The 26,411-nt window shown below is 36.2% G+C and overlaps 1 protein-coding gene across 2 annotated transcripts; it reads left to right on the top strand.

The window, feature by feature from the left end:
* The first annotated feature begins 1,483 nt into the window (after positions 1-1,483).
* Positions 1,484-26,411, top strand: TC2N (tandem C2 domains, nuclear). 2 transcript variants are annotated; one of them, XM_032404641.1, is made up of 11 exons: positions 1,484-1,550; positions 3,085-3,315; positions 9,257-9,424; positions 10,912-11,003; positions 12,219-12,294; positions 13,060-13,160; positions 13,551-13,667; positions 16,776-16,967; positions 20,263-20,377; positions 23,595-23,794; positions 26,301-26,411. In XM_032404641.1, the coding sequence occupies exons 1-11, from the start codon at positions 1,484-1,486 to the stop codon at positions 26,409-26,411; spliced, it is 1,470 nt and encodes a 489-aa protein (XP_032260532.1). The 2 variants fall into 2 exon arrangements, with proteins under 2 accessions (XP_032260532.1, XP_032260533.1); XM_032404642.1 differs by lacking the exon at positions 16,776-16,967.

The following is a 26,411-nucleotide window of genomic DNA, read 5'->3' as shown; positions in this document are numbered from 1 at the left end:
ATTGAAGGCGCAATTTCAGTACACCCACACAAAGGAAGTAAAGTCAGAAGATTTGTTACTTACAGATCCCAGAAACAGAAGTGGGGACGCAGAGATGAATTAAGATTCGCTATGAATTGGTAACTGTTTAGTCTGGATGATAGGGGTTTTCTTATACCATTTTATCATCTTCTGTGAACATTTGAAATTTCCCATGAAAAATGTACAGAGTGTAAGTATGCATAAATGAAGAGAGTGCATTTGGAAGTAAGTCAGTGAGGCCAAAGTGGGCAGTTGGATGTGAAGTTCTTAGACAATTTTATGTTCCTGATTAATTTACAGCAGACTCCCAGGGTGCCTGACTGCCTCAATCAGTAGAGCACGTGACCCTTGATCTTGGGGTTGTAAATTCAAGCCCCATGTTGGGTGTAGATATTACTTAAAAATAAAATCTTTAGGGCACCTGGGTGGCTCAGTTGGTTAAGCGTCTGCCTTCGGCCCAGGTCATGATCCTGGAGTCCCTGGATCGAGTCCCGCATCGGGCTCTCTGCTCAGCAGGGAGGCTGCTTCTCCCTCTGACCCTCCCCTCTCTAGTGCTCTATCTCTCTCATTTTCTCTCTCAAATAAATAAATAAAATCTTTAAAAAAGATAAAATCTTTAAAAAAAAATAAAGCGGACTCCCTTTATTTCCAGTTTACGTTATATGTGGTTTAGGTAGCTGGTATCTGTGTGTGTGTGTAATATAGTGTTTAAGATATATTTTTCTGTTAGTGTAATTCTAAATGTTAAACCAACTTATACAGTATGAAGTTGTTTATTGGCCCCATTATAGGACCTTTGGATTACCAAAAGAATGATTTGGAGGAAGTGAAATTTTTCTCACACTTTTTATGAGTGCCATATTTTCTTTTTTTTTTTTTTTTAAGATTTTATTTATTTATTTGACAGAGAGAGACACAGCGAGAGAGGGAACACAAGCAGGGGGAGTGGGAGAGGGAGAAGCAGGCCTCCCGCGGAGCAGGGAGCCCGATGCGGGGCTCGATCCCAGGACCCCGGGATCATGACCTGAGCCGAAGGCAGACGCTTAACGACTGAGCCACCCAGGCGCCCCGAGTGCCATATTTTCTAGGAGATTTTGCTTGGGCATTGATTTGGGTGTACCTTGCAAAAAAGAAAATTGAGGGTGGAATTTTTCTTTTTTTTCCAGATTTAACATTGGGATTGTTCAGTTAGTGATTTTTGAGTATGTCATTTTAATAACTTATAAGGTAATTTTGTATAACTACATCATACAGAATTACATATAAGATGAAAAACCTAGCTTCCTCTAAATACTTTTGCTTTGTATTCCTCATTCATCTTAGAAAGACAGATAATACAATTTATTTAGTGATACCTAATGGCATTAAGCATGATCATGTTAACTTGTTTTCTATTCTACAAACAGATTAATATTAAAATTGGAAGTTTGGATCAATTGCTGAGTATTGGAAATTGGATGTAATGGCAGCAGAATTTATAAAGAGTTGCTGTAGAGGATGTTTCTATGGTGGAACAGAAGAGCACAATTGTGAGTTTGGCTTCTTTTGACTTCAACAAACATGTATTTAATGTCTTTTTTATTTGTGGCTTTTTTTTTTTTTTTAAAGATTTTATTTATTTGACAGACACAGTGAGAGAGGGAACACAAGCAGGGAGAGTGGGAGAGGGAGAAGCAGGCTTCCCACCAAGCAGGGAGCCCGATGCGGGGCTCGATCCCAGGACCCTGAGATCATGACCTGAGCCGAAGGCAGACGCTTAACGACTGAGCCACCCAGGCGCCCCTGTGGCATTTTTTAATACAAAGATAATGAGACGTATTTCCTAACTTCATGGGGGAGACAGAAACATAAATATGAGGCACACTAGGTAAGTATTAAAGTACCCTGGAGCATGGTGGGAGAGAGAGAAATTCAACATTCAACCCCAGAGACACCCTGGGACATCACCACCAAGAGAATGGCATTTGGTATAGGAGTCTAGAATGGATTTCAGCAGCTGGGTCGGAAGAAGGAAGGAAGAAAAGGTGAAAACTGGACCTGAGTATGATAGGTGGATAAAATTGTACAGGCAAAGGCAGGGAGAGAAAAGTGTTGGGTGTGTTTGGGGACAATATACTCTGGCAAATGTTTTCATTTGAATAAAGACAATTTCTAGTTTATGAACAGTACCTTAAAAAATGCCTTTTCACAAATGAAAGACTAATGGAGAAGAGACCCATTATTTCATCAAGACCCCATATTTATAAAGGACTCCTGGAGAGTTCCCTTTCAATTGCATGGTCTCCTCATCTCTTCAGAGTTACGATTGGAACTTTATTTTTCTCTGGCTTTTTCTTGTATTCCTTCATCTAGAGCATAGCTTTCTAGTATATTTGAGTACGAAGGCTTCTTTTTGCATTAAAACATTTCATAAATTCCTACACAGTAGTTGTTGTACTTTCATTTCTAAAGTCAACAGACAATACTAATTGTACATAAAGATGAACTCTGGGTGTCCCTTACCTCCCCATCCTAAGTCACCAGCTTAGGAATCATATAGCATTTGAGATAGGGATGAAATGGGTCAAAGAAGCTAGCACAGGGAGAGTTGCTATTATATTAGGGTAAAAATACATTTTATTTTGTGATTGGGTGAATTTTTGTAGACTTTGAGACCTTCAGCTTCTTTTCAGAATTCTTTTATATATTTAAGACTGATGTTAACCACCAGTACTGACAACAAGAATTGCTTTATTGACAGTATTTTACTCGAAAGCATCGTGGAATTAAGTACAAAATAAACTTGTTTTCCATCTGTGAACTCTTTTGTGGGAATGAGTTTCTTTAAAAACTGCTTTTACCATTATGATAAGCTAATATACTTTGGCAATAGTGTATTAATTTCTCAAATATTGCCTGGACAGAATTAATGTAGATTCCAGAAGTGCTTGGTAGGATCTACGAGTAGTAGTTTCTGTATCTGCAGTTTGATTACGTAAGTACCAAAGCATGCTAACTTTAGATTATTATATATAACTCTACATTCATATTTGTGATTTTTCTTTTCTCTTCTTTTACATGCAGTTTCCAGGGAGAGAGACATTAAAGCAGTCTCCGAGAGTCAGAATACACCTGTCTGTGTCCCTCCTTTGACTGCTGTTTCGGTAAAGCCTCAGGTTGGCTGTACTGAGGATTACTTACTTTCCAAATTACCATCTGATGGCAAAGAAGTACCATTTGTGGTGCCCAAGTTTAAGCTATCATATGTTCAGCCCAGGGTACAAGGAACTCCTTCACATCTGGAGGGACTTGAAGGTAAACAATGACACGGCAGGATTTAAGAATCAACACATAGCATTTAAATGCTATTGTTTCTGTGATTTTGCTCTTTTATATCTTGAAAGATATAAAATTATTTTATGTATAAATTTTTATTTTGTATGTTTTGCTTTTTCTGTAGAGGAACTTAATGTATAATATTTTTGAAAGGTCCCATTATGAAATCTGACCACAATCAACACATTTGTATGTAGATGTGGCCTTTTAAAAAAAATTTTTAAATCAATTAATTAACATAGAGTGTATTACTAGTTTCAGAGGTAGAGTTGAGTGATTCATCAGTTGCATACAACACCCAGTGCTCATCACATCATGTGCTATATTTAATGTCCATCACCCAGTTACCCCATCCCCCCACCCATCTCCCCTCCAGCAACCCTCAGTTTGTTTCCTATGGTTAAGAGTCTCTTATGGTTTGTTTCCCTCTCTGATTTCGTCTTATTTTATTTTTCCTTCCCTTCCCCTGTGTTCATCTGTTTTGTTTCTTAAATCCACGTATGAGTAAAATCATGTATATATCTTTCTCTGACTGACTTATTTCGCTTAGCGTAATACTCTCTAGTTCCATCTACGTCCTTGCAAATGGTAAGATTTCTTTTTTTTTTTTTTTTTGATGACTGAGTAATATTCCAGTGTATATGTAACTTCCCAGTCTAAATAGCCACTTGAGTGAGATAGATTCATTGGGTAAATTTTGGCTGATGTTGTTAGAGGCCAGTGGAGTAATGATGATAAGAAGAAACAACATGTAATTCTTGTATTTTAAAAATAATTTGCTTTAGTCCATTGAAACACTGTCACAATGTTTTTTCCCCCCTCAAAGTTTTTTATGAAAAATTTCAAACATACAGAGAAGTTGAAAGAATACAACAGTGAATACCCATATATCCACCACATCAAATCGATCGTTAATATTTTACCATACTTAATCACATATCTATTTATCCATTCCTCTTTCTGTTATTAATCCTTTTTGAGTTGGGGGTGGTGGAGAACACATTTCACAGTAAATTGCAGACATTAATACACTTCCTTCTAAATACCTAAGCATATATGTAATTTACCAGAGTTCACTATCTGTTTATAGTTTTCTTCTTTTGACATAAACCTTATACACAAAGAACTGCCTCAGTTTTAAGTTTGTTTTTGTTGAGTTTGGACAAATGCATGTAACAGTGTAATCCAAAATCCTATCAAAATCTAGAATATTTTTCCAAATATGTTTTTCTGCCCCATCCTTTCTTCTCATTCTGGGATTCCAATTAGACATATGTTGGACTTTTTTATATTGTTTTATGGGCCTCTGAGACTTCTTTTGCTTGTTGTTGTTCAATGTTTTTTTCCCCCTCTCTTCTTAAGATTGGATATTATTAATTTTCAAGGTCACTGTCTCTTTCCTCTGTCAGCTCCATATAGCTGTTAAGCCCATCCAGTGAATTTTTATTTTAGACATTGTGTTTTTCAGTTGTTGAATTTACATTTGGTTCTTTTTTGTAGATTCTGTTTCTTTGCTGTGATTTCGTTTTCTTTTTTGCATTATTGTAAGCCTATTTTCTTCTATGTCTTTGGGCTTTAGTATCTTTATCTGCTAACTCTAACATCTGAGGCTCTTAGGTTTGGATTCTGTGGTTTGTCTTTTTTTGGAGAATGGGTCACCTTTTCATGTTTCATTGTGTATGGAGTAATTTTGGATTGTATTCTGGGTTTTGGATGTTGTGTCGTGGACACTTTAGAATCTGTTATACTACTCTGAGACGAGAGGGTTTTGGTTTTTTTTTCTTTTCCTTTTCCTTTTTTCTTTCTTTTAACCAGGCAATCAGCTTGGTTGGGCTATGCTGCAAATTCTGTCTTTGATGGCAGCTCTTATCTCAGCTTGGTTTTTGTATCCTTAGTTGGAGTCTGCCCCCCATATGTGTGGCTCAGGGATCAGCCAGATATTTGAGCAGACTTTATTCACAGAATTCCGGGCTTTCTCCTTTCCAAGATTCCCATCTTACTTTCTAGCAGCTGTGGTTGCTCTGAACTCTGCCGTCTGGTTCTTCAGGCCAGAAAGAGTGTGGATTTTCCTTTGTCATTTTATCTGCCCCGTGCAGCGCCAACTTTGGCTTGTGCTTAGGCTAACAGTGGCCATTCCCTTTCTTCCAAGAGTCCGTGCTGTCCTGAATATGCCCTGCTTCTGCTCACTCTCCAGTCCCTTCAGGGTTTTTGTTCATTTTGTTTTTGGTCTACAGTGTACTGTTGTTATCTATAGGAGACTTGGGTTTGGTAGGAGTGATTGACCGACCTTCCTTCCTTCCCTCCTTCCCTCCCTCCCTCCCTCCCTCCCTCTCTCCCACTTCCTTCCCTTCCTTCCTTCTTCAAGGAAAGAGGAACCCTGTGCTTGGCCCACCACCTTATTTTGCACATCAGCAGTGTCTCTCAAGAACAGTGTTTAAAAGCTCTTGGCTATGGTGTACCCTGATCATTGGTCTTTCTCTTTCTCTTGTACTTGTTAACAGGATTGGGATTAAACCACGTAAACAGTTTTGCAGTCTGTTTTATTCATATCACACATTGTGAACATGTTTTCATACTCATTGCTTTTTAATGGCCCCATAGTATTAAATCTATAGATGTACCATAATTTATTTAATAAATTCTGTATTCTTAAACATTTAGGGCATCTTATGTATTATTTTCATAATCAGAAAATAAGAAATAACCTACCTGGCAATGTGTGGTAGTTCTTCTTTTGTCTGTTTTATTAGATCACTAGAACACAGATTGCTTTTTGGTTTGAATGAATGAGGAAATTGGTTTACACTTAAATTATAGGCTCAAAGAGTATGTGGTAAAGCCATCTGATTTTGATCATATTGGAGAGAAAGATGACTTTATTAGAGTCAAGAAAGTGTTCTTGGTGTCTAACTCCAGAAGTCAGACAGGCGCATGCTGTATGTGTATGTGCTTGTGAGTAGTGATGGGCTGACAAGGAAATTTTGAGAGGGAGATAGGGCAGACCACTGTCAGTAATGACTGAAATTATGTGTCAGGTATTTGAAATGTGTTTTGTTTCATTGCTTACTTACTGATGGGTCTGATTACAGCCGTTGCTTACTGCTTTGTAACACACAGATTCTGTCATTAACATCTTACTGAGCTTGCTTTATACCTATCCATTAAGAGAATGCATTTTGAATAAATATTGAAATTTTAAATAGAGCTTTTGAGAGGTATAATATAAATTACTTTATGTTAATTTTATAGCACTGTGGTTCTCTAAATTGAGAGAAGTTCCTCTTGAACTTTAAAAATGATATCACTATATACCGTTTGAGGGGAAAATTGGAATCCTGTAAAGGAAAAATGAAATCAGAATATTCTTTTTTTAGGTATAACCTATAAAGGTAGTGAGTCATCTTTGGTGCTCTACTCCTGACAGTATTCTTGTTACCATGAACAGACTTGTGTCAGTGCTTGTGTGCTGAATGATTTAAGGGTTAGCTTCTAAGGTGCACAGGCTCCTTACAAAGGTCCCTGGCATCATAACTCCCTCTTGGCACCCCTCTGCCTATGTATTGTGCTTGGATTACACACATAGTTATTTGAACTGGGGTGAGGATAAGATCTCACCTCATAACCCTATATTTTATTTTTCTTTTCTGAACTCAATGTGAAGCCACCTGTTTTATAGTTTAGCTTAATTCAGAAAGTATTGGTTTATACTGTGGGTTCTATTTTAAATGGATGAAAAGGATGAAAAGATGGCAATAATTTAAACACTTAAAAACTTTATTTTATGGCTCTATATTATTTCCAGTGTAATTCTTAACTTTGAAAGGAATTTGATCTGTTGTTTTGCTCTTTTTAAGTTGGAAATACGCACATGTAGAAAAAAGGAGCAAAACAGAAATACGTAGCTCTGTGATTTATTACAAAGCAAAACACATGTATGGTTGCTGCTCAAGTAAACAAATATGTATCGCCAGCAATACAGAGAAGCCTCCATCTTCCCTCTTTTCCGTCACTCCGGAGTAATCAGCGTCCCAACTGGGACAATTACTGCTTCTTTGCTATTCTTCCTTTTCACCACCTAAGCACATATCCCTGCATGTCGTGGTTTAGTTTTTTCTGTGTTCTGACCTTTATGTAAATGAAATGACATAGTCAGCATATAGCCTTTGTTTATGGGTTCTTTCATTCAACATTATTTTTGTGAGATTCATTCAAATTGTTGTCAGTAGCTTCAGTTAGTTTCAATATCTGTACACTATATTTATTGTATTTATTAAAAAACAGATTTATTTTTATTCTAAGTGGCATGGGATACAGTCGTGTTTCTGTATAGCGTACAAAGGTTGTTTTTATGTAATAGGTGTATACTACAGGTCCATTTTGCTGTTGATGGACGTTGAGTCTTTTTCCAATTTGGGGCCATGCTGGATAACGATGCTTATGCACATTCTTGTACGAGTCTCGAGGTGCACACGTGCGCGCATTTCAGTTGTGTGTGTGTCCCAGAATGACATCGTCATGTCACAGGGTATACGTATCTCAGCCTTCATAGAGGTTGGCAGACTGTTTTCTGCAGTGATTGCCTTAGTTTATATTCCCGCGAGCACAGTTTGGTAGCTCACATTGCACTACTCTTGCCAACACTGGGCTTTTGTCAGGCTTTTTGATTTTAACCATTCTGCTGAGTCTGGAGTAGAATCTCCTTGGAGTTTTTAATTTGCATTTGCCTCGTGACTAATGAAATTGAGCACCCACTCATATTTTTTGGGTGTTTGGATAGCCTCTCTTCTAAAGTGCCTGCTTGAGTCTTACAGCCAATTTATATTTGGGCCTGCCTGTCTTTTTCTTACTGATTTGTGGGAATTCCTTATATGGTCTGGCTATGAGCCCTTTGTTTGTTCTCTTTCCTGCACGTGTCTTCTCCCACTCCATGGGTTACCTTTGCACCCTCTTCAGTAGTCTAGAAAAATGGAAAATTTCAATTTTAATGTAGTTCAGTGTATTAAAATATTTTATGATAAATGCTGTGTTCCATTTAAGAAGTTCTTCCCTGCTCTAAGGCCGTGAAAATTGTCTTATAAATTTACTTAAGTATACAAGTTTTATTGGTTTGCCTTTAACATTTAATTTAGACCCACAATCCACTTGAAATTAATATTTTGTGAATTTTTTTAGTTGGGATGAAGGTTTTTTTCTATATATCAGTATCCAATTGTCTTAGCACCTTTTAGTGAAGACTGTTCTTTCTGCACCACTTTTCAGTGCCACATTGATTTTAAATCTAATGTCCACAAAATAATTGGTGTCTCTTTCTGTTCTACTCAATCTTATTTTATTGTGCCAGTGTTCTGTTCTTAATACCCAGTAGCACAGATCTTTTAATCTTGTTTTTCTCCTTAAAGATTCTGTTCGGTTATCTAGGTCCTTGGTGTTTCCATATAAGTATTTTCTAATCACCTTTTTGTTGAAATCTGACTTTATTGCATTGTGGTTAGAGAACATTACTCTGTGATTTCAGTCCTTTCAGAGTTATTGAGAATTGCTCTGGGTATCTCAGCATGCGGTCAATTTTTATAAATGTTCTGCATCTTCATCAAAAAATGATAATCTTTTTACTTAAAAGTTGTTCTTTGTGTAAGTAGAAAAATGAAAGGAAACTCAGATCACAAAATACAGAATTGTTTATGGGGCAAAAAAAAAATGCTAAAAATTTACCAGACTGTCTTGAGAGCAGGGTTCATGGCTGATCCCTGGCAGAAGATTCCATGCAGAGCTCAATAAATGTGTGCTTATTTTTTTATATTTCAAACACATGTGATTTGGTGTCACTTGAGACAAAATTTTTTCCTCTGCCTTGGATGCCCCAGCTGTTAGCTAATAACTCCAGGAAAAGCGTGTTATAAAACTTTAGACTTACTTTCAGGATCTGCCAGAGCATCTTTTGGAGATCGAAAGGTAGAACTTTCCAGTTCATCCCAGCATGGACCCGGCTATGATATATACAACCCATGCTATAGGTATCAGCACGTTTCACCCGATTTGAGCCGGCGCCTTCCTCCTCGTTCAGAAGCAGTGAGACTGTATGGATCAGGTATGAAAATTTTTTTGTGTGTTTTCTCTTTGTGTTTCTCTTTAACAAATGTAGAAATCAAGTTAAATCTAAGACCCTGGAAGAAATGATTCTTCTTATCAAAAACAAAAAAAAATAAGAGAAAAGCAGGCTTTCAGAAGTGATATGATAAACATTATGATGTCTCTGTGGTATTCTATTTAATGGAAAAATTGAAGGATTAATTAATTATGTGTATTGGTAGTTCCAAATTCTATTTTATTTGTCCTTCTTTGAAAAGTTTCATTTTTTGTATATCATCTATCCATTCAGAAATTCTACAACAGATATTTATTAGCTTTTTTTTTTAAAGATTTTATTTATTTATTTGACAGAGAGAGAGATAGCAAGAGCAGGAACACAAGCAGGGGGAGTGGGAGAGGGAGAAGCAGGCTTCCCGCGGAGCAGGGAGCCCGATGTGGGGCTCGATCCCAGGACCCTGGGATCATGACCTGAGCCGAAGGCAGACGCTTAACGACTGAACCACCCAGGCGCCCCTTTTTCCTGCTCTAGTCAGTGAAAATTATAAATTTACAAACTCATGAGATTACAGATGTAAACAAAGAAAACAGAAAATGCCTACATGATCATAGAAGTTTCTTAGTTTAATATTTGAGGACTGTATCAATTTTAGACTGTCATACATATCTGATTCACAAAATTCTGTGTTTTAGGTTTTTAATGTATATAGCTATCTCAACAACTGAATTCAGGGTGAGGTGCTAAAAACAAGGCAGAAGTATTTATTTAAATATTTATTTCAGCACTGTGTTAGAATACATAGTTAATATACCGAGTTCCATTCTGTAAGAATCTTCTAGTTTATCTCTCTCTGTCAAATAAATAAATAAAATTAAAAAATAAAGGGGGGGTGCCTGGGTGGCTCAGTTGGTTAACTGTCTGCCTTTGGCTCAGGTCATGATCCCAGGGTCCTGGGATTGAGCCCCCGCTTTGGCTCCCTGCTCAGCGGGGAGTCTGCTTCTCCCTCTCCCACTTGTGTTCCCTCTCTCTCTCTGTCGACTAAATAAAATCTTTAAGAAAAAAGAATCTTCTAGTTTAGGTGGGAAACTAGAAATATAAACTAGAAATATGGAATTCAGTATTTTTTTTTAATGTAGTAAATGCTCATTATGTAGATGAATTGCATTTAGCACAGAAAACCTACATTCTCTTATTAGAGTATTCCTATGGAATGGAGAAATGTAATGTAAGCAAAAAGAACGAATTTTTCCTGCTTGATATTTGATGTGGTTGTGAAAATGTGTTGTTTGATTTATGTTGGTTTCTGTTTAGAACAAAAGTAAAATAATTGAAAAAAAAATTTTTAACTTTAGTAGACTTTATTTCTTAAGTAGTTTGCATTAATATTCATGATGCACTCCTATAGAGATTTAGTTCATGGTGATTAAGTAAAATTCCAATGTTTCTTCTTCTTTAATATAAAGAAATTTTTCCATGTCCCTTCATAGTTTGTGATTTAAGGACCAGCAAACTTCCCAGTTCCCCTGGACTAAGCAAGTCTATGTTTGATCTTACAAGTTCATCTCCGCGGTTCATGCAGGTGAATTACTGATATAAATTTAATTGTATACGATAATTTATTTTCAAGCTAAAAATTGAGGAATGTGTGAATTACGTTAGAAGCAACATGTGTAGATCTTTTGTAGATAAATCTGTGGTAATAGCTGAAGAATAAACACTTAGCATTTCCCATGTGCATTTTTTCACTCAGCTGAACACTAAAAGGCAGTCTTTTTTTAAAACGAATCTTACATCTCTCAGTTGGTAGGTACTCAGGCAATCTTGAAGGCAGTTGGAATTTAAAATGGTATGGTTAGAAGTGCTTATTGATTTAACCTTCCTTATTGAAGATAGCTACCTACTTAGTAAAAATTAGTATTTCTATTGAGATACAGGATTTTAATTATTCATTAATATTAACACAGCATCCTCCTGTTTTTGAAATAGAATAATTTTTTGATGTTTAAAAAGTTTCTTTTAAAAGTATAAATAAATTGTGATTATTATTAAAAATTAGAAAATATAGAGTTAAGCAAAGTAAAAAGACAAATCACCTATATTCCTGTAACTGAGGATAAAAGCACCATGAAAATACTGTTATATATACTTGCCGGCTTTTTTCCATGTGAATGCATATGCATGTATTTTATTAAAATGGAAATGTATTCTAAATAATCGTTTGTAATCCTCAGTCGAGTTAATTTTTTGCAGAATTACTTCTTTATAGCACCAGCTCTTGAACGTGTATCAGAATAGGTTGGAGAGCTTGTTAGAATACAGGCTGCCCGGTCTCACCCCCAGAGCTTTTAATTCAGTAGCTCTGTACTGGGGGCTTCAGTTTGTATTACCAACAAGTTCCCCGCTGATTTTGATCTTGCTGGTTCAGAGGGACCACACTTTGATGACTGCTACTTAACAGGTTTTTAGGTAATAGGACACTTCCAAATGTATTCTTATTTTTATGGGTACTTTCAAGTAGGAAACATAAGCCTCTTTTTCCTTATTATAAAACCAAACCCCAAACAACAAAGGCTTTCCCCATATGTGATTGAGTAAGCTACTGAAGATTTTCCTGATAACACACACAGAAAGCTTTTCTCCCCCTTTAGTGTCTAAAAGAGGGACATTCTGACCAATAACACTTTCAACATGGTTAGCATGCAGTTTGATACTAGGGTGGGTGTTGGGGCATAAGTTTCAGAATCTTTAAAGTTTGATGTGTGATATCGGACTTAAGAACAATTTTTATCTCTAGAGACATGATTCATGGTCCAGCATGCCTAGCACTTCTTCTTCAAGGAAAAATTCCCAGGGCAGTAACAGAAGCCTGGGTAAGGAATAAAGTGCCTTCTTTTTATATTCTTTTTTTAAGTGAATTATTTCTACCTAATAGTAATTTGAGCAAATATATGGTAAAGTAAAAAAGAAAACCTGCAGGTGGTTATATCTGTTATCTGCATATGAATACTCAGATCAGGTGGCCCATTTTTTAGTGTTCAGGCATGAATGCATCTTTAAAAAAACACAAAACAGGGCGCCTGGGTGGCTCAGTTGGTTAAGCCACTGCCTTCGGCTCAGGTCATGATCCTGGAGTCCCTGGATCGAGTCCCGCATCAGGCTCCCTGCTCGGCGGGAAGCCTGCTTCTCCCTCTGACCCTCCCCCCTCTCATGTGCTCTCTCTCTCTCATTCTCTCTGTCTCAAATAAATAAATAAAATCTTTAAAAAAAAAAAAAAAACACAAAACAGTTAAATGCCTTTTGTTTGTTTTGAAGTATTCTGGTGAAGGAAGTTCCAGAAGCGTCCAGGATTAAAGCCATATCAGTGTTATTTGGGAAAGTTTATCTTAGTTTTAACTTAAGTCTCTCAGACTATATTTGAGTTAAGTTTTCAAGCCATGTACTTTTTATAGGAGGTCTTTCCCTAGCACTCCAATAATAACATTGAAGTGTGATTTTTGTCTTATTAAAGTGGCAACTTAAAAAAAAATAATAATGGTATTTTTCAGTTGTGCTCTTAAAATTGGATTGTATCAAAGCGTAATTGGATTAGAAGGATTGCATAGCCTTTCAAATGTCCTTGTCCTTTTACAATTTAGATACAATTACTCTGTCAGGAGATGAAAGAGATTTTGGGAGATTGAATGTGAAAGTGGTTTATAATTCTTCAGTAGAGCAGATCTGGATCACAGTTTTGCAGGTAAGTTAATTTAGTTAATATCAGCTTTTCTTACAAAATTGAATGTTTTCATTATAAACATCTGTTACTCTCTCTGTGGAACAGGACAATACCTCCTTTAGAATTTAGGATTCTGTGGTATTTTGCAGAAAACAATATTTTGAAAAGACTCTAAAGAAAATAAATCTGTAGGTCTGATGGAATTGTGGTTTTAACCTCAAGAAGGAAATTGATATGATGTCTGGAACATTAAATGTCAAATTATTTTAATGTAGATGAAACAAAAGATCTCTGTACACTAATGTTTACTTTTTATAGTTTTTATTTAAGTCATTAACTCAAGAAATACATCAAATATTTGTATTGTCAGGGTCCTCTGTAAAATTCAAACTGTATTTTTAATTTTTTTAGTGCAGAGATTTAAGTTGGCCTTCTAGTTGTGGAGACACTCCTACTATTTCAATAAAAGGAACACTAACATTGCCCAAACCCGTGCATTTCAAATCTTCAGCAAAGGAGGGCTCTAATGTAAGTGGCTTTTTGTGTTTGAATTTCTTTTTGTGGGGTTTTTTTTTCATATTTGTCACTTTAAACTATGTGAAGAATTGGAATGAGAAAGTGTTTTATTTTGGGGAAATTGCAAATTACATATTCCTTGCTTTTTAAACACAATTTTGTGCCTCAAAAATACTTGATATTTCATTGTCCAATATTAAGATGCATTTAAAAAGAAAATCTTAATCACTAAAGTATATACAAAATGAACAATATCTAAGGAGACTACTTTTCTTGTATGGAAGGAAAATAAATGTCTATATTTTCATCTTCTTTCCTCCTAGCCCACTTTGATTTTGAAGAGTAATTGCATGATTGTAATGAATTTCTTTTAAGTATTCCCAATTATTATAATCGGAAGACTTGTGATCCTGTATTTGGTTTTACAGATTTTAGATTTCACATTAGTTTAAATACATCTTCATTTTTGTCTTCTCATATATGTTGAAAGGCTAGTGTTTTTCCATGCAAATGAAAGGTGTTTTCTGTAAGGACATATGATTTAAAAATAAGGTAATTCAGATAACTAATAACCATGAAAAAATTTACTCTCACTAGTAATTATAGAAATAAAAATTTAAATTACACGTTGCTCTCTCTTTCTTTTTTATCTTTCTTTGCTTATTAAAATTAGGAAAAAATTTGTAGGGTACTCTAGAACAGAGAACTTTCTGGAAATTATTTTTACAAAACACATCAAAGCCTTAAAATATTTATACGCCTTTACATAGTAATTCTACTTAGAATGTGTTCCATGAAAATAATTTAAAATGCAAATAAAAAATATATAAAGTATTCTTGGCAATTTTGTTCATAGGGGAATAACTGGAAACTATCTAAATGTCTTATATAGGGGAATGGTTGAGAAAATTCATGGTATATATACCATGGGCATTATACTTTCTTTGGATTGCTGTAACAAAGTACCACAAGTTGGTTGGCTTAGAACAACAGAATTTTCTCTCTCACAGTTTTGGAGAAAGTCCGAAATCAAGGTGTCAGCAGTGAGGGAGAATCTGTTCCATGCTGCTCTCCTAGCTTCTGGTAATGGTCAGCAACCTTTGGCATTCCTTGACTTCATTCTGTGCTTCCATCTTCACATGCCATTTTCCATCTGTCGCTGTGTCTTCACTCCACTATGACCTCACCTTAACTTCACCAGTTACATCTTTAAGGACCCTATTTCCAAATAAGGTCACTTTCTGAGTTACTGGACATCAGGGCTTCAGCATATCTTTTTTGGGGCCAAAATTAAACCATAACACCATGCGATCGAATACTTAGGCAGCTATAAAAAATAATGTTTAGGAAGAGTTTTTAAGGACATGGAAAAATGTTCTTAGTAAGTGAAAAGGCAGTAATCAAAATTGATGAACCTGGGGCGCCTGGGTGGCTCAGTTGGTTAAGCAACTGCCTTCGGCTCAGGTCATGATCCTGGAGTCCCGGGATCGAGTCCCGCATCGGACTCCCTGCTCAGCGGGGAGTCTGCTTCTCCCTCTGATCCTCCCCCTCTCATGCTCTCTGTCTCCCATTCTCTCTCTCAGATAAATAAATAAAAAATCTTTAAAAAAAAAAAAAAATTGATGAACCCGTCTTAGTATCTCACTTTATGAAAATACACATTATAGAAAGTCAAGATGGAAGTAAGTCTTAACTCTGGTTATAATGCTGACATTCAAGATGAATCCTTCCTGTTTAATTCAGAATCACTTTTTGATTTTCAAATAAAACTAAGTTAACTTAGGAAAAGTTGGGAAAATTTGTTCTCATATTAAAACTTGCATGGAATCTTACTTTTAAAATTTGTTATTATTTATCAACTTGTTTACCCCTATTGTAGCAAAATGTGAAGTGGACCAGCACACTTGCGTTAGGTGTAAGCTCATTGCATCTCAGTTTAAAAACATTTTATGTATACTAAATTGTTGGTGTGATCCTGTGGCTCAAGACTCTGAGAGAAAAAGATAGCTTTGGTGGTTGGGAGGCTCTCAGAAACACAATTCTGACTCTACAGATGTAAGCAATTACAATAAAGGTGAAAATGTGGGCACAGTATCTAAAATATTGATGTTAGTTGTCCAGATATCTTGTCTTTTCAAAAGGCAAAAGAAAGCTCCTTTTCTTTTTTTTTTTTTTTAAGATTTTATTTATTTGCGAGAGAGAGAATGAGAGACAGAGAGCATGAGAGGGGGGAGGGTCAGAGGGAGAAGCAGACTCCCTGCTGAGCAGGGAGCCTGATGTGGGACTCGATCCCTGGACTCCAGGATCATGACCTGAGCCGAAGGCAGTCGCTTAACCAACTGAGCCACCCAGGCACCCAAGAAAGCTCCTTTTCAAAAGAGTGCAGTAAACATGGGAAGAAGGCAGTGTAGAGCAAAATCAGTCTAATGTCAAGAAGATGTTAGACCATGGTAAGCCAAGGCTTTTAAAATATTAGGGGTAATGAAAGGAACATTTGAAAATACTCTGAGCACAGAAAACCCTGACTTGCTTGCCTGGGGTGGATGCTTATGAGAGAAGGTAGCGCTTTTCAAGACTGATTTCCAGATTGGAAAGAGTGAAGCAAACATCACTGAAGAAGAAATCAAAGCCCAAAGTAGGTGGGAAGAACATTAGACAAAGAATAGAAGTAATTCATGTGTCTTAATGTGAGCAATTAGATTTGGGGTACTTACTGAGAGAGCACACATGAGATTCTTAAACCACTTATTAACTGTTGAAAAATTGTGGTGAATAGCAGGAAAGAGACCCCAGAACCAAAGATGGGAAACAACCCAATTTTTAAAAAGGAGAAAAGCTATATTCTGCTTAACTTGGTGTTGATGTTGACCTGAATTCCTTAGTAATTAAAAGGATGATTCGTGAAATTAAGAAAGGCAATATTCAGGATAAATTCTGGAAAAACAATTCATGGTCATTGTCATTTTAAGTTACATTGAAAAATATTTTTTTTGTTGTAAAAAAATTCGATCTTCCTTTCCTAGATCATAAAATGTTATTTTCATTTCTTTTGTATCGGTGTATCTTTTTTTCAGTCCTTCTATTTATATATTTTTTATTATTTTCTTGTGTTTTTTTTAGACTATTGAATTTATGGAAACTTTTGTATTTGCTATTAAACTCCAAAGCCTACAAACTGTAAGGCTTGTATTTAAGATTCAAACCCAGACTCCCAGGAAGAAAACCATCGGAGAATGCTCACTATCACTCAGAACTCTCAGCACACAGGAAATGGATTACTCTTTGGATATAATGCCACCTTCAAAAATTTCTGTAAGTGATAGAACTATTTTGTGGGTGAGTTTTGGTTGAAGTGTAATTTGAACACTCTAGAATACACTAGAGGATCAGGAAGGTTCTCAAGAAGCAATAATAATAATAATGTCATTGTTAAATAATACTTTTTAAGTAATTGATAAAAGGTTAACAGAGACCCTTTGCCTTCTCTATTGCAAAATAACCTTAGGGTTACCTTCTCCTAGTACATTTTATTTAAATGTTTCATACTTGAGGGAAAATAATCCTGAAGTTAGTTAGCTGATAATTTAGGAAGAGCAAGAAAGAATCATAAACTCCAAACTCAGAGATTGCCTTAAAATAGATTAGGAAGGTGCATGAGTAAGCTAAATATCTGTCCATAAATTGGGTAAAATGGAGGTTCTTACAGTTGGGGTGTTGTTTGTTTGTTTGTTTTGGTAAAGAACTTGATTATCTGTACTGCATATTGATTTCTGAGACCTGATTTTAATTCTCTTAACTAGCCAGCTGAACACTGTCTTTAAATTGTTTAGAAATCCCTAATAATTTAGTTCTATAGTTTTGTGTCGGTAACAGTTATAGAAATTGGTCATAAGCTTCTATAAGGTCAAACCTATATGTGACTTTAAGTTTATATGGGATTTATATTTTACCTGCCTTCACAAATATTTAATATAACTTTAAGAGAATCACATGGGGAGCTTTACATGCCCACACCTAAACCAATTAAATCAGAATTTTGTGGGGGTAGGGGGCGAGGAGAGCTGGGGTAGGCCGGAAGCATCTGTAGTTTTCAGAAGCTTTCTGGGTGATTCTACGATGCAGCCTGGCTTGAGAACCACTGAATTAGAGGGGAATTAAATTAGAGATTAAAAAATAAAAAAAAACAAAAGATTTCTCTAATTGATCAAGAAGTCACATTTTTAATAGTTATTTCTTGTGTATTATTTTCTGTCTCCATCTCCAGTGTGTTCTCTGTACAGCATTTATTACAACTTAGAATTCAGTTACTTGTTTTAAACAAAACTAGGCTCAAGCTTCCATCTGTTTTCTTCATATTTTACTGTGCTTAGTAAGGGCCTGTTATATTCTTGGCATTGAGTATTGGTACATAGGTAGGTATGAAAGAATAAATGATGAATGGAAGCATGCTATATTAGATTATTTTTATATTCTGTTTACATATAGCAAATTTGCTTTGTAACTGACAGGAGTTTGTCACCTGCATCTTTGAAATTAGCTTGGTAGACAGTAATCTGCAACCGTATTTTACAGAAGGCACAAATGTGCTGTTCAAGTGGATAATTCATATATTAAAACTTTAAAGACTAGTAGAGTATATCAAAAGATAACTTAGCAAAGCTATTTTCTGGGGAGTTGAGATGTTAAAATCTTATCTGCCTTGGAGAATCTGAATAAATGATTATGGCTAAGTTTCCACCAAATTATTTCATGTATTAGAGGTCTTACAAACATTTGTGTATCTGTTGTGTGCTAGGTGCTAGGGATACAAAAAGATTGATGGCCTGAAAGAAGAGCTATACTGGACTGGTGAATTTATGTTACTCAGGATGAACGTTTCATTTATTGGCTAATGCAAAAATAGTAAGCTTTGTTTCCTGTGTCAAGGAGGAAAATTGACACTCTGATGGTGAAAGTGACAGAGCCAGACTTACACACTGATAACTATGTCACCACAAACAGCAGAAGTTTCGTGTAGAGCTAATGTTTTCCTTGGTACAGAATTGTTGACCTTGACAAATAGTAATGGAAGTATTTATTTGAGAACCCAGATTTCTGTGTTGAATAATGTGGAAGAGGTTCGCAGGCAGAAATAGCTGGTATTTACACTTAACCACACAGCTGAGGTGGTGTTAGGTGACTTAATGCTCACACCAAACTTAGGAGCTTTCCGCTCTTATTATCCCTATCGTGGAGACCAACACATTGAAGCACTTGCCTGGTTTCCTCCAGCTGGTAGTTGGTGAGCCAGGATTGGAACAGAAGCACTGATTCCAGGACCGGCTCTCTTAGCTCGACTGTATATCGCTCTCGCCAAGGAGATAGCCTCCAACATCACCAGATCATGGTTTCCTCCAATTATGCTTAACTTGTTACTTTCAACAACAATTCTAGGAAGGCTCAGAAAGTTTTCTTTTCTTTGAAAAATGATACATTATTCAGGACCAGAGATCATATCTTATATCTTCCACAGTTTTGTGCCCATTAAAAATGCACTGAATATATACCTGCTGATTGATTGGAATTTTAATTTTTTGGTGATTGGGAGATTGACAGCCACTTTGAATAGTTTTTCATGATCTAAATTAATATCCTGGAACATAATAAGTAAGTTGAATTCCAGAATGACACTGGCAAGTTAGGAATGGCCAACCCTTTGCCAAATGCTGCTCGGTTTTGTGAGAGTGAGCTCTACGAGTGTGTAACATTGAGGGAAGTTTTTGCCACCATTAGGTATTTTCATAAGTATGATCACATTATGGGTACAAAACCATAATAGGAACATTTTATCCATAGTTTTCTTGTTTTGTGAACAGTAAGTAATGTCCTTTTTAATCTATTTTTTTAAATGCCGAGAACAGGAGCATTTTTTTTTTTTTAACCAGCAAAGACTTTAATTTATTTTAACTTTTCCCTTCTCTGTATCTCCTTCATTTCATTGTTTGCCTCAAGTTTTCTTTTGACCTTTTCCTTATTATTTACTGCCTCATCACTTTCACTAGCTCACTTCTTGCTGACTTTCTTCTTTGGCTGGCTGTCATTCAGCATAGTAATTCAGCTGTTAGCCCACACATTTGTTCCTTGTAGTAATCCTTTTTCTTCTGAGTTGGGTAGCACCTACTGTCATGTCTACAATTAGAAAAAATAATGGTGATTTTCATATGGGAAACTTTTTATTGTAGTTTGTGTATTCTTAAAAATAATTCAAGTGACTACATTTAAGTGTTTTGGAAGTGTGCTTTTTTGGTGTTTATTTTGGTGACATTTTCTTTAGTACAGCTGTTTGGGAATTTAATTTGTGTTCAATTTGAATTGTCTTTTGACTGCCCTGATTTTGAAGGATCAAGGATGTAGGTGTGACTTGGATTTTCAGAATCCATGAAAAGTGAGTACCTCATATTTACAGAATTCATGACATTTATCCTAACCATCTTTTAGATCATAGCTTTGTGTGTCAATAAAAAGCAGTGTTTTCAAAACTTCTAACTGTAGCTCTTTATTTCTGAATTTTTGAAATATCCCCAAAACCTTATTTTTAATTATCAAATGGCACTTTTTTGATACCCAGGTTTGCCATGCAGAACTTCAACTGGGGACTTGTTTTCAAGCCGTAAATAGCAGAATTCAGTTACAAATTCTCGAGGCACAGTACCTCCCAAGCTCTTCAACACCTCTCACTTTGAGTAAGTATATCCGTGGTTCAAAATGGAATCTTCAGAAAATATTACTAAAAGGTAGTTTATCCTACATTTCTTAATAGTGGACTTTAAAATCTTAGATACTTTTGTTATTTAACTTAAATACTTACCTTTTAACTTAAAATTATTAGATTTCAAATTTTAGCCATTGTGCCTACTTTAATCCATGGTCGCTTGGTTTTTTGTTTTGTTTTGTTTTTAAAGATTTTATTTTTTGACAGAGAGAGACAGCAAGAGAGGGAACACAAGCAAGGGGGAGTGGGAGAGGGAGAAGCAGGCTTCCCGTGGAGCAGGGAGCCCGATGTAGGGCTTGATCCCAGGACCCTCAGATCATGACCTGAGCCGAAGGCAGATGCTTAATGACTGAGCCACCCAGGCCCCCCTTGTTTTGTTTTTTTATTAACATATAATGTATTATTTGTTTCACATGTATAGGTCTGTGGTTCATCAATCTTACACAATTCACAGTGCTCACCATAGCACATACCCTCCCCAATGTCCATCATCCAGCCACCCCATCCCTCCCACCCCCCCTCCACTCCAGCAACCCTCAGTTTCCTGAGATTAAGAGTCTCTTATGGTTTGTCTCCCTCTCTGGTTTCGTCTTGTTTCATTTTTCCGTCCCTTCCCCTATGATCCTCTGTCTTGTTTCTCAAATTCTTCATATCAGTGAAATCATATGATAGTTGTCTTTCTCTGATTGACTAATTTCTCTTAGCATAATACCCTCTATTTCCATCCATGTCATTGCAAATGGCAAGATTTCATTTTTGATGGCTGCATAATATTCCATTGTGTGTGTGTGTGTGTGTGTGTGTGTGTGTGTGTGTGTGTACACACCACATCTTCTTTATCCATTCATCTGCATGCTCGCTTGGTTTTTATCCATTTGATGCTATTCCTTATTGATCTCATTAGTTAATATAGGTTGAGTGTCCAGAGGACGGTCTGATATATTTCACCAGCCTAGATAATTTATCCTTTCTCTGGTTCGCCCTTCGTTGAATGTTCTGCTAACTAGAAACTTAATTAAAAAAACAAAACAAAACTGAAAATATCAAACACAAACCTTGAAACACTTTTCCTTCCCTGTGCCTTGGGGCACAAGAAGGGTTCTACTTTGCGTTGTGTAGGCTTGGTTCACATGGCTGTTCCTAGAGCTGGGGGTTTGTGGTCAGTTCTACCTGAAGGGCTAAGAGTGGGGTAAGAGTGCTCCTTTATTCTGCTACAAGAAGAGAGAATATTGGGAGGCAGGCAAAAGCAATGGATGTCCACCATAACTACAAAGACTGAAAATAAATGCAACTGAGCATTCAGTTCAGGAAGCTAGGAAAACAACAGCAAACACAAGGGAAAGTAGAGGTAAGGAATTAAAGGTAAAGTTGAAGTTGATAACTATGGAGACAACAGCAAAAGACATAATCAATAAAACCAAAAGCTTTTTCTTTGAAAAGATCAGTGAAATAGACAAACCTAGAGTAAGCTGGATTGAGCAAAAAATAAAGAAAACATGAACAAGGAAGAGGATAACATCTCAAATTCAGAAGAGGTTCGATAATAAGATAATACCATTTAAGACTATACCAATTCATTTGAACATCTATATAAAATAACTGATTTTCGGAGAAAAAAAACTGTTGAAATTCGCTTCAAAAGAGGGAGAACAGCTGAAAATGATAACCATGTGTAGGTAGTTAAAGAATTGCCTCTAATAAAAGCACCAGGCCAAGATGATTTTACTGGTGGAGTCTACCAAACTTTCAAGGAACATTTAATTCCTGTTTTACATAAGCTATTCCAAAGCATGAGAAACGATGGAAAAAGTAACTTTATGAGGTGAGCATATTCTCAATATCAAAACAGAAAAGACAGTGCATAGAAAAAATAGCTATAGACTATTACCACTTATGTAGATAGATGGAAAAATCATAAAATAAAAATAAGCAAATAAAATCCAACTTGGCATGAAAAGAATAAATTACCAGGACTACATTGGGTTAGTTGTAGGAAACAAGGATGTCAGTACAGATGTGGTCTATTACATTAAGAGGTGTCTTTCTTTAATCAACACTGCTAATTGGGGTTATCCATGATCTGCATTTTGTAAATCTAATGGTCCGTCTAGGTCCTCACTTTACAGCCCCCTCCTTTCTGGGAGTTCCCTCCTCCCTTTCTTGCTGCCCTGGCAGTTCCAGCTCTATCCCATGACGACTCAAACTGGTCAGACTGCCCTCTCTGCCTGAGCTGTAGGCCCCGTGTGTCTGCCAGACGGGGGAGGATGCTAAGGTGGAAAGCTACATAAACCTGAACGTTAGCCGGTGCAGTTACCATCTTTTAAGACTTGACACTCCTCCAGTTTCTTCCTGCGTTTGTCAGTCTTTAATGTCTTTTTTTTTTTTTTTTTTTTTTTTTTTTTTTTTTTTTTTTTTTTTTTTATTTTTATTTTTTTTTAAGATTTTATTCATGTATTTGATAGAGAGAGAGAGAGCACAAGTAGGCAGAGCTGGAGACAGAGGGAGAGGAGAAGCAGGCTTCCCGCTGAGCAGAGAGCCGGATGTGGGGCTCGATCCCAAGACCCTGGGACCATGACCCGAGCTGAAGGCAGATGCTTAACTGACTGAGCCACCCAGGTGCCCCCAGTCTTTAATGTCTTGAACAGTGGTTTTTTTTGTTTTGTTTTGTTTTTTAATATATTTTTCCCAGAGTTTATAATTGTTATCTATGGGAAGGTTAGTTTGTACAACTATTCTACCATTACTAGAAGCTCTCCATCTCAATTTAAAGAATAGATTTTCTCTAGCAGGCCTATGTTTAACTTCTGGAGTCTCAAGCAGAGAGTTGTACCTGCATAAAATTGGGAAATAAATCCCTCCCACTGTCCAAAGAGTTGGCCCCTCTCTGTTGTGTAATACTTTTCGGTGTGTACTCCCCTACTGCTGATTGTTATGTATGCCTGCAATTTCCAGTCTTTAATGGCATTCAGGTTAGAGGAAGATTCAGTTCATTTGAGGTCGCTGTCGTTCTTTGTAAAGTGTGATTAAAATGATAAAGTTTACTAGCAGCATTTTTACTGTTACGCCAGTAGCTCATCAGGTCTTTGTAAGTGGCTTATATATTTTCACACCAAATACAATATATAGGTATATATCTTTGTATGGGATTTAAAAATAAAATTTTACATATCAAATTTCTTATTTTTTAGGTTTTTTTGTGAAGGTGGGAATGTTTAGTTCAGGAGAGTTGATTTATAAGAAGAAGACACGCTTACTGAAGGCCTCCAATGGAAGAGTAAAGTGGGGAGAAACTATGATTTTTCCACTTATACAAAATGAAAAAGAAATCCTTTTTCTCATTAAGCTTTATAGTCGGAGCTCTGTAAGAAGAAGACACTTTGTGGGGCAGGTTAGTAGTGAGTTTCTATCTTGAATTCTTTCCTTGAACTTCTCTGTGCATTGAAACAGTTGGTTAACAGAAGGAATATAGGGTAAAATTGAAGTTGAATAGAGTAAAATTCTACAGCATCATAAATTAAAATTTAATGTTGCCACAAAAATGAAATCCTGTCAGACTTTGCTTTCATACAAATAGTTGGAATTTCTGTGCAGTTAGGTTTCTTATCTTAAAAATAAGTCTGTTTCTGAGCTTCTCAATTATAAATACTATAAGAAAGATCAGTTTTTCCGTACCATTGACTGGTTAATGGTATTAATGCTAAGTATTTATTTTTCCTCTATCCAATACCATTTATTTATTTATTTATTTATTTATTTATTTATATTTTTTAATATAATTTTTAAATTTAAATTAATTAACATATAACATTATCGGTTTCAGAGGTAGAGGTCAGTGATTCGTCAGTCTTATAGAACACCCAGTGCTCATTACATTATGTGCCCTTCTTAATGCCTGTCACCCAGTTACCCCATCCCCCTAGCCCCACCCCTCCAGCAACCCTCAGTTTGATTCCTATGATTAAGAGTCTCTTATGGTTTGTCTGGCTCTCTTATTTCGAACACTAATTATTTAAATCAAAATTTTTAAGGCTGCAGATGTCCAACTTACTTCATTTTGTTTCATGTTCAGTTTAGTGTTTAACTCTGTATGCTATTAACTGAACTGTGTTAGATTCGAATTCCTAGAAAACATTAGTTTTGGCAGTGGTCATGATGGTATTTAGATAGTTGATTTTGGTGTCTGGATTACTCTATTTAAAAATTCTTAGTAGTCCAGGGGCGCCTGGGTGGCTCAGTTGGTTAAGCGACTGCCTTCGGCTCAGGTCGTGATCCTGGAGTCCCAGGATCGAGTCCTGCATCGGGCTCCCCACTCAGCGGGGAGTCTGCTTCTCCCTCTGACCCTCCCCCCTCTCATGTGCTCTCTCTCTCTCAAATAAATAAATAACATTAAAAAAAAAAATGAAAAAAAAATAAAAATTCTTAGTAGTCTGTGTAAGACAACATAACACTTGCTTACTTGCCAATCCTATGGGGACTTGTTTCCTTTGTAGTGTCTTTTACTCTGAGCAGATTAATGGTAGCTGTCCATTATCTTTTATCTTAATTATGATTGTTTGACTTCCATTTAAATTCTAAAATATACATTATTGGTTTAAAAGCTTTTGCTTGATAACAAGATGTTATTAGCAGTCTATGAAATCCTCAAATTATATGTGGATATTCAAAGATTGATAATAACTCTTTGACTCACTTCTTCATGCATTTTACCTAAAATATTTGTAAAAAAAACTATAGTTTTGTACTTCATTTATTCCTATTTGGGAAGGAATTTGGACTCAAGAATTCGTATAAGTAGCATACTTTTCAAGGTCTTGAGGCCTATGAAGTGCGTTCAGTTAAAGTTTTCCTATATCCTCAAGCCCCGGTTATCATGTATGAATGGAATGGGCAATTTCCTTGACAGGTGATTTTCAAGATAACTTTTTTGGTGATTCCACTTTCTTGGTTGAGAGTCTAGTTAAGAATTACAATTCTGGAAGGGATCTTGCTGGCTCTCTGTTCCTGTGGCTTCTCTGGTATCTTGGTTGAGAGTCTAGTTAAGAATTACAATTCTGGAAGGGATCTTGCTGGCTCTCTGTTCCTGTGGCTTCTCTGGTATCCATGGTGGGGGAGCCAAATGCAGACTCAAGGTCTCCCACTCATATTAGCCAAAGAACTCTGGTGTTACCTGTTTCATATATTAGGTTCTTTGTAAGATTTTATTTAAAGGAAAAGTTCTTCAGACTAGGAAATTAAGGGGAAAAAGTTTGAAAATCAGTGACCTGCTCCAATTTCTTTATTTAAAAGAATTAGAAACTGAGTCTCAGAGAAGTTAATTCCTGTTAGTGCTAAAGCTGAGGTGAGCATTCAGGCTTCATATTCCTTGTCCCCCTTTGCCTCTGGGGAGGTGTGATGTCTTATGTCTGCATAATGCTCTGCACTTGTTCTCAAGTTCATTTATATCTATTACCTAAAGTTATGGTTTAGATTTCAGTTAAAAATCACAGCTTTATCTAATGTAAAAAGTCCTTTAAAATGTACATTTCTTACGAGTCTAACTTAAATCATGATTAGTCTCCGTTTATTCTCACAAAAATGATTTTGAATGGTTGGGATCAATTGTAAGTTGAGCTCATAGATTTATTCAGTAACGAAGGATACTAATTACTGTTTTGGGAGAAATGATTTTAGAATATCTCACATCCAGTTTTGAAGTTGGATTGGATCATATAACATTAGTCTTCAGAGTGACTAAACAGGTTAAGTGTTTTGACATATTTTTGGAAAAATGGAAAGATTGTTTAATTGAAAAATACGTGAGCCAACCTTCCGCTGTCTTTCATCAGTAAGAGGAATTAACTGAACTCAGTTGCTGTTCTCGTGTTAAGTTAAATGATTGTACTCTTCCTTTACAGATTTGGATAAGCGAAGATAGTAATCACACCGAAGCAGCGAGTCAGTGGAAAGAGACAGTTACAAATCCAGAAAAGGTTGTTATCAAGTGGCACAAATTAAACCCATCTTGA

This window comes from Phoca vitulina, unplaced genomic scaffold (assembly GCF_004348235.1).
Source record: "Phoca vitulina isolate PV1807 unplaced genomic scaffold, GSC_HSeal_1.0 scaffold7, whole genome shotgun sequence".
NCBI lineage: Eukaryota > Metazoa > Chordata > Mammalia > Carnivora > Phocidae > Phoca > Phoca vitulina.
Note: the sequence above shows the minus strand (reverse complement) of the source record. Positions and strands in the feature narration are given on the sequence as shown.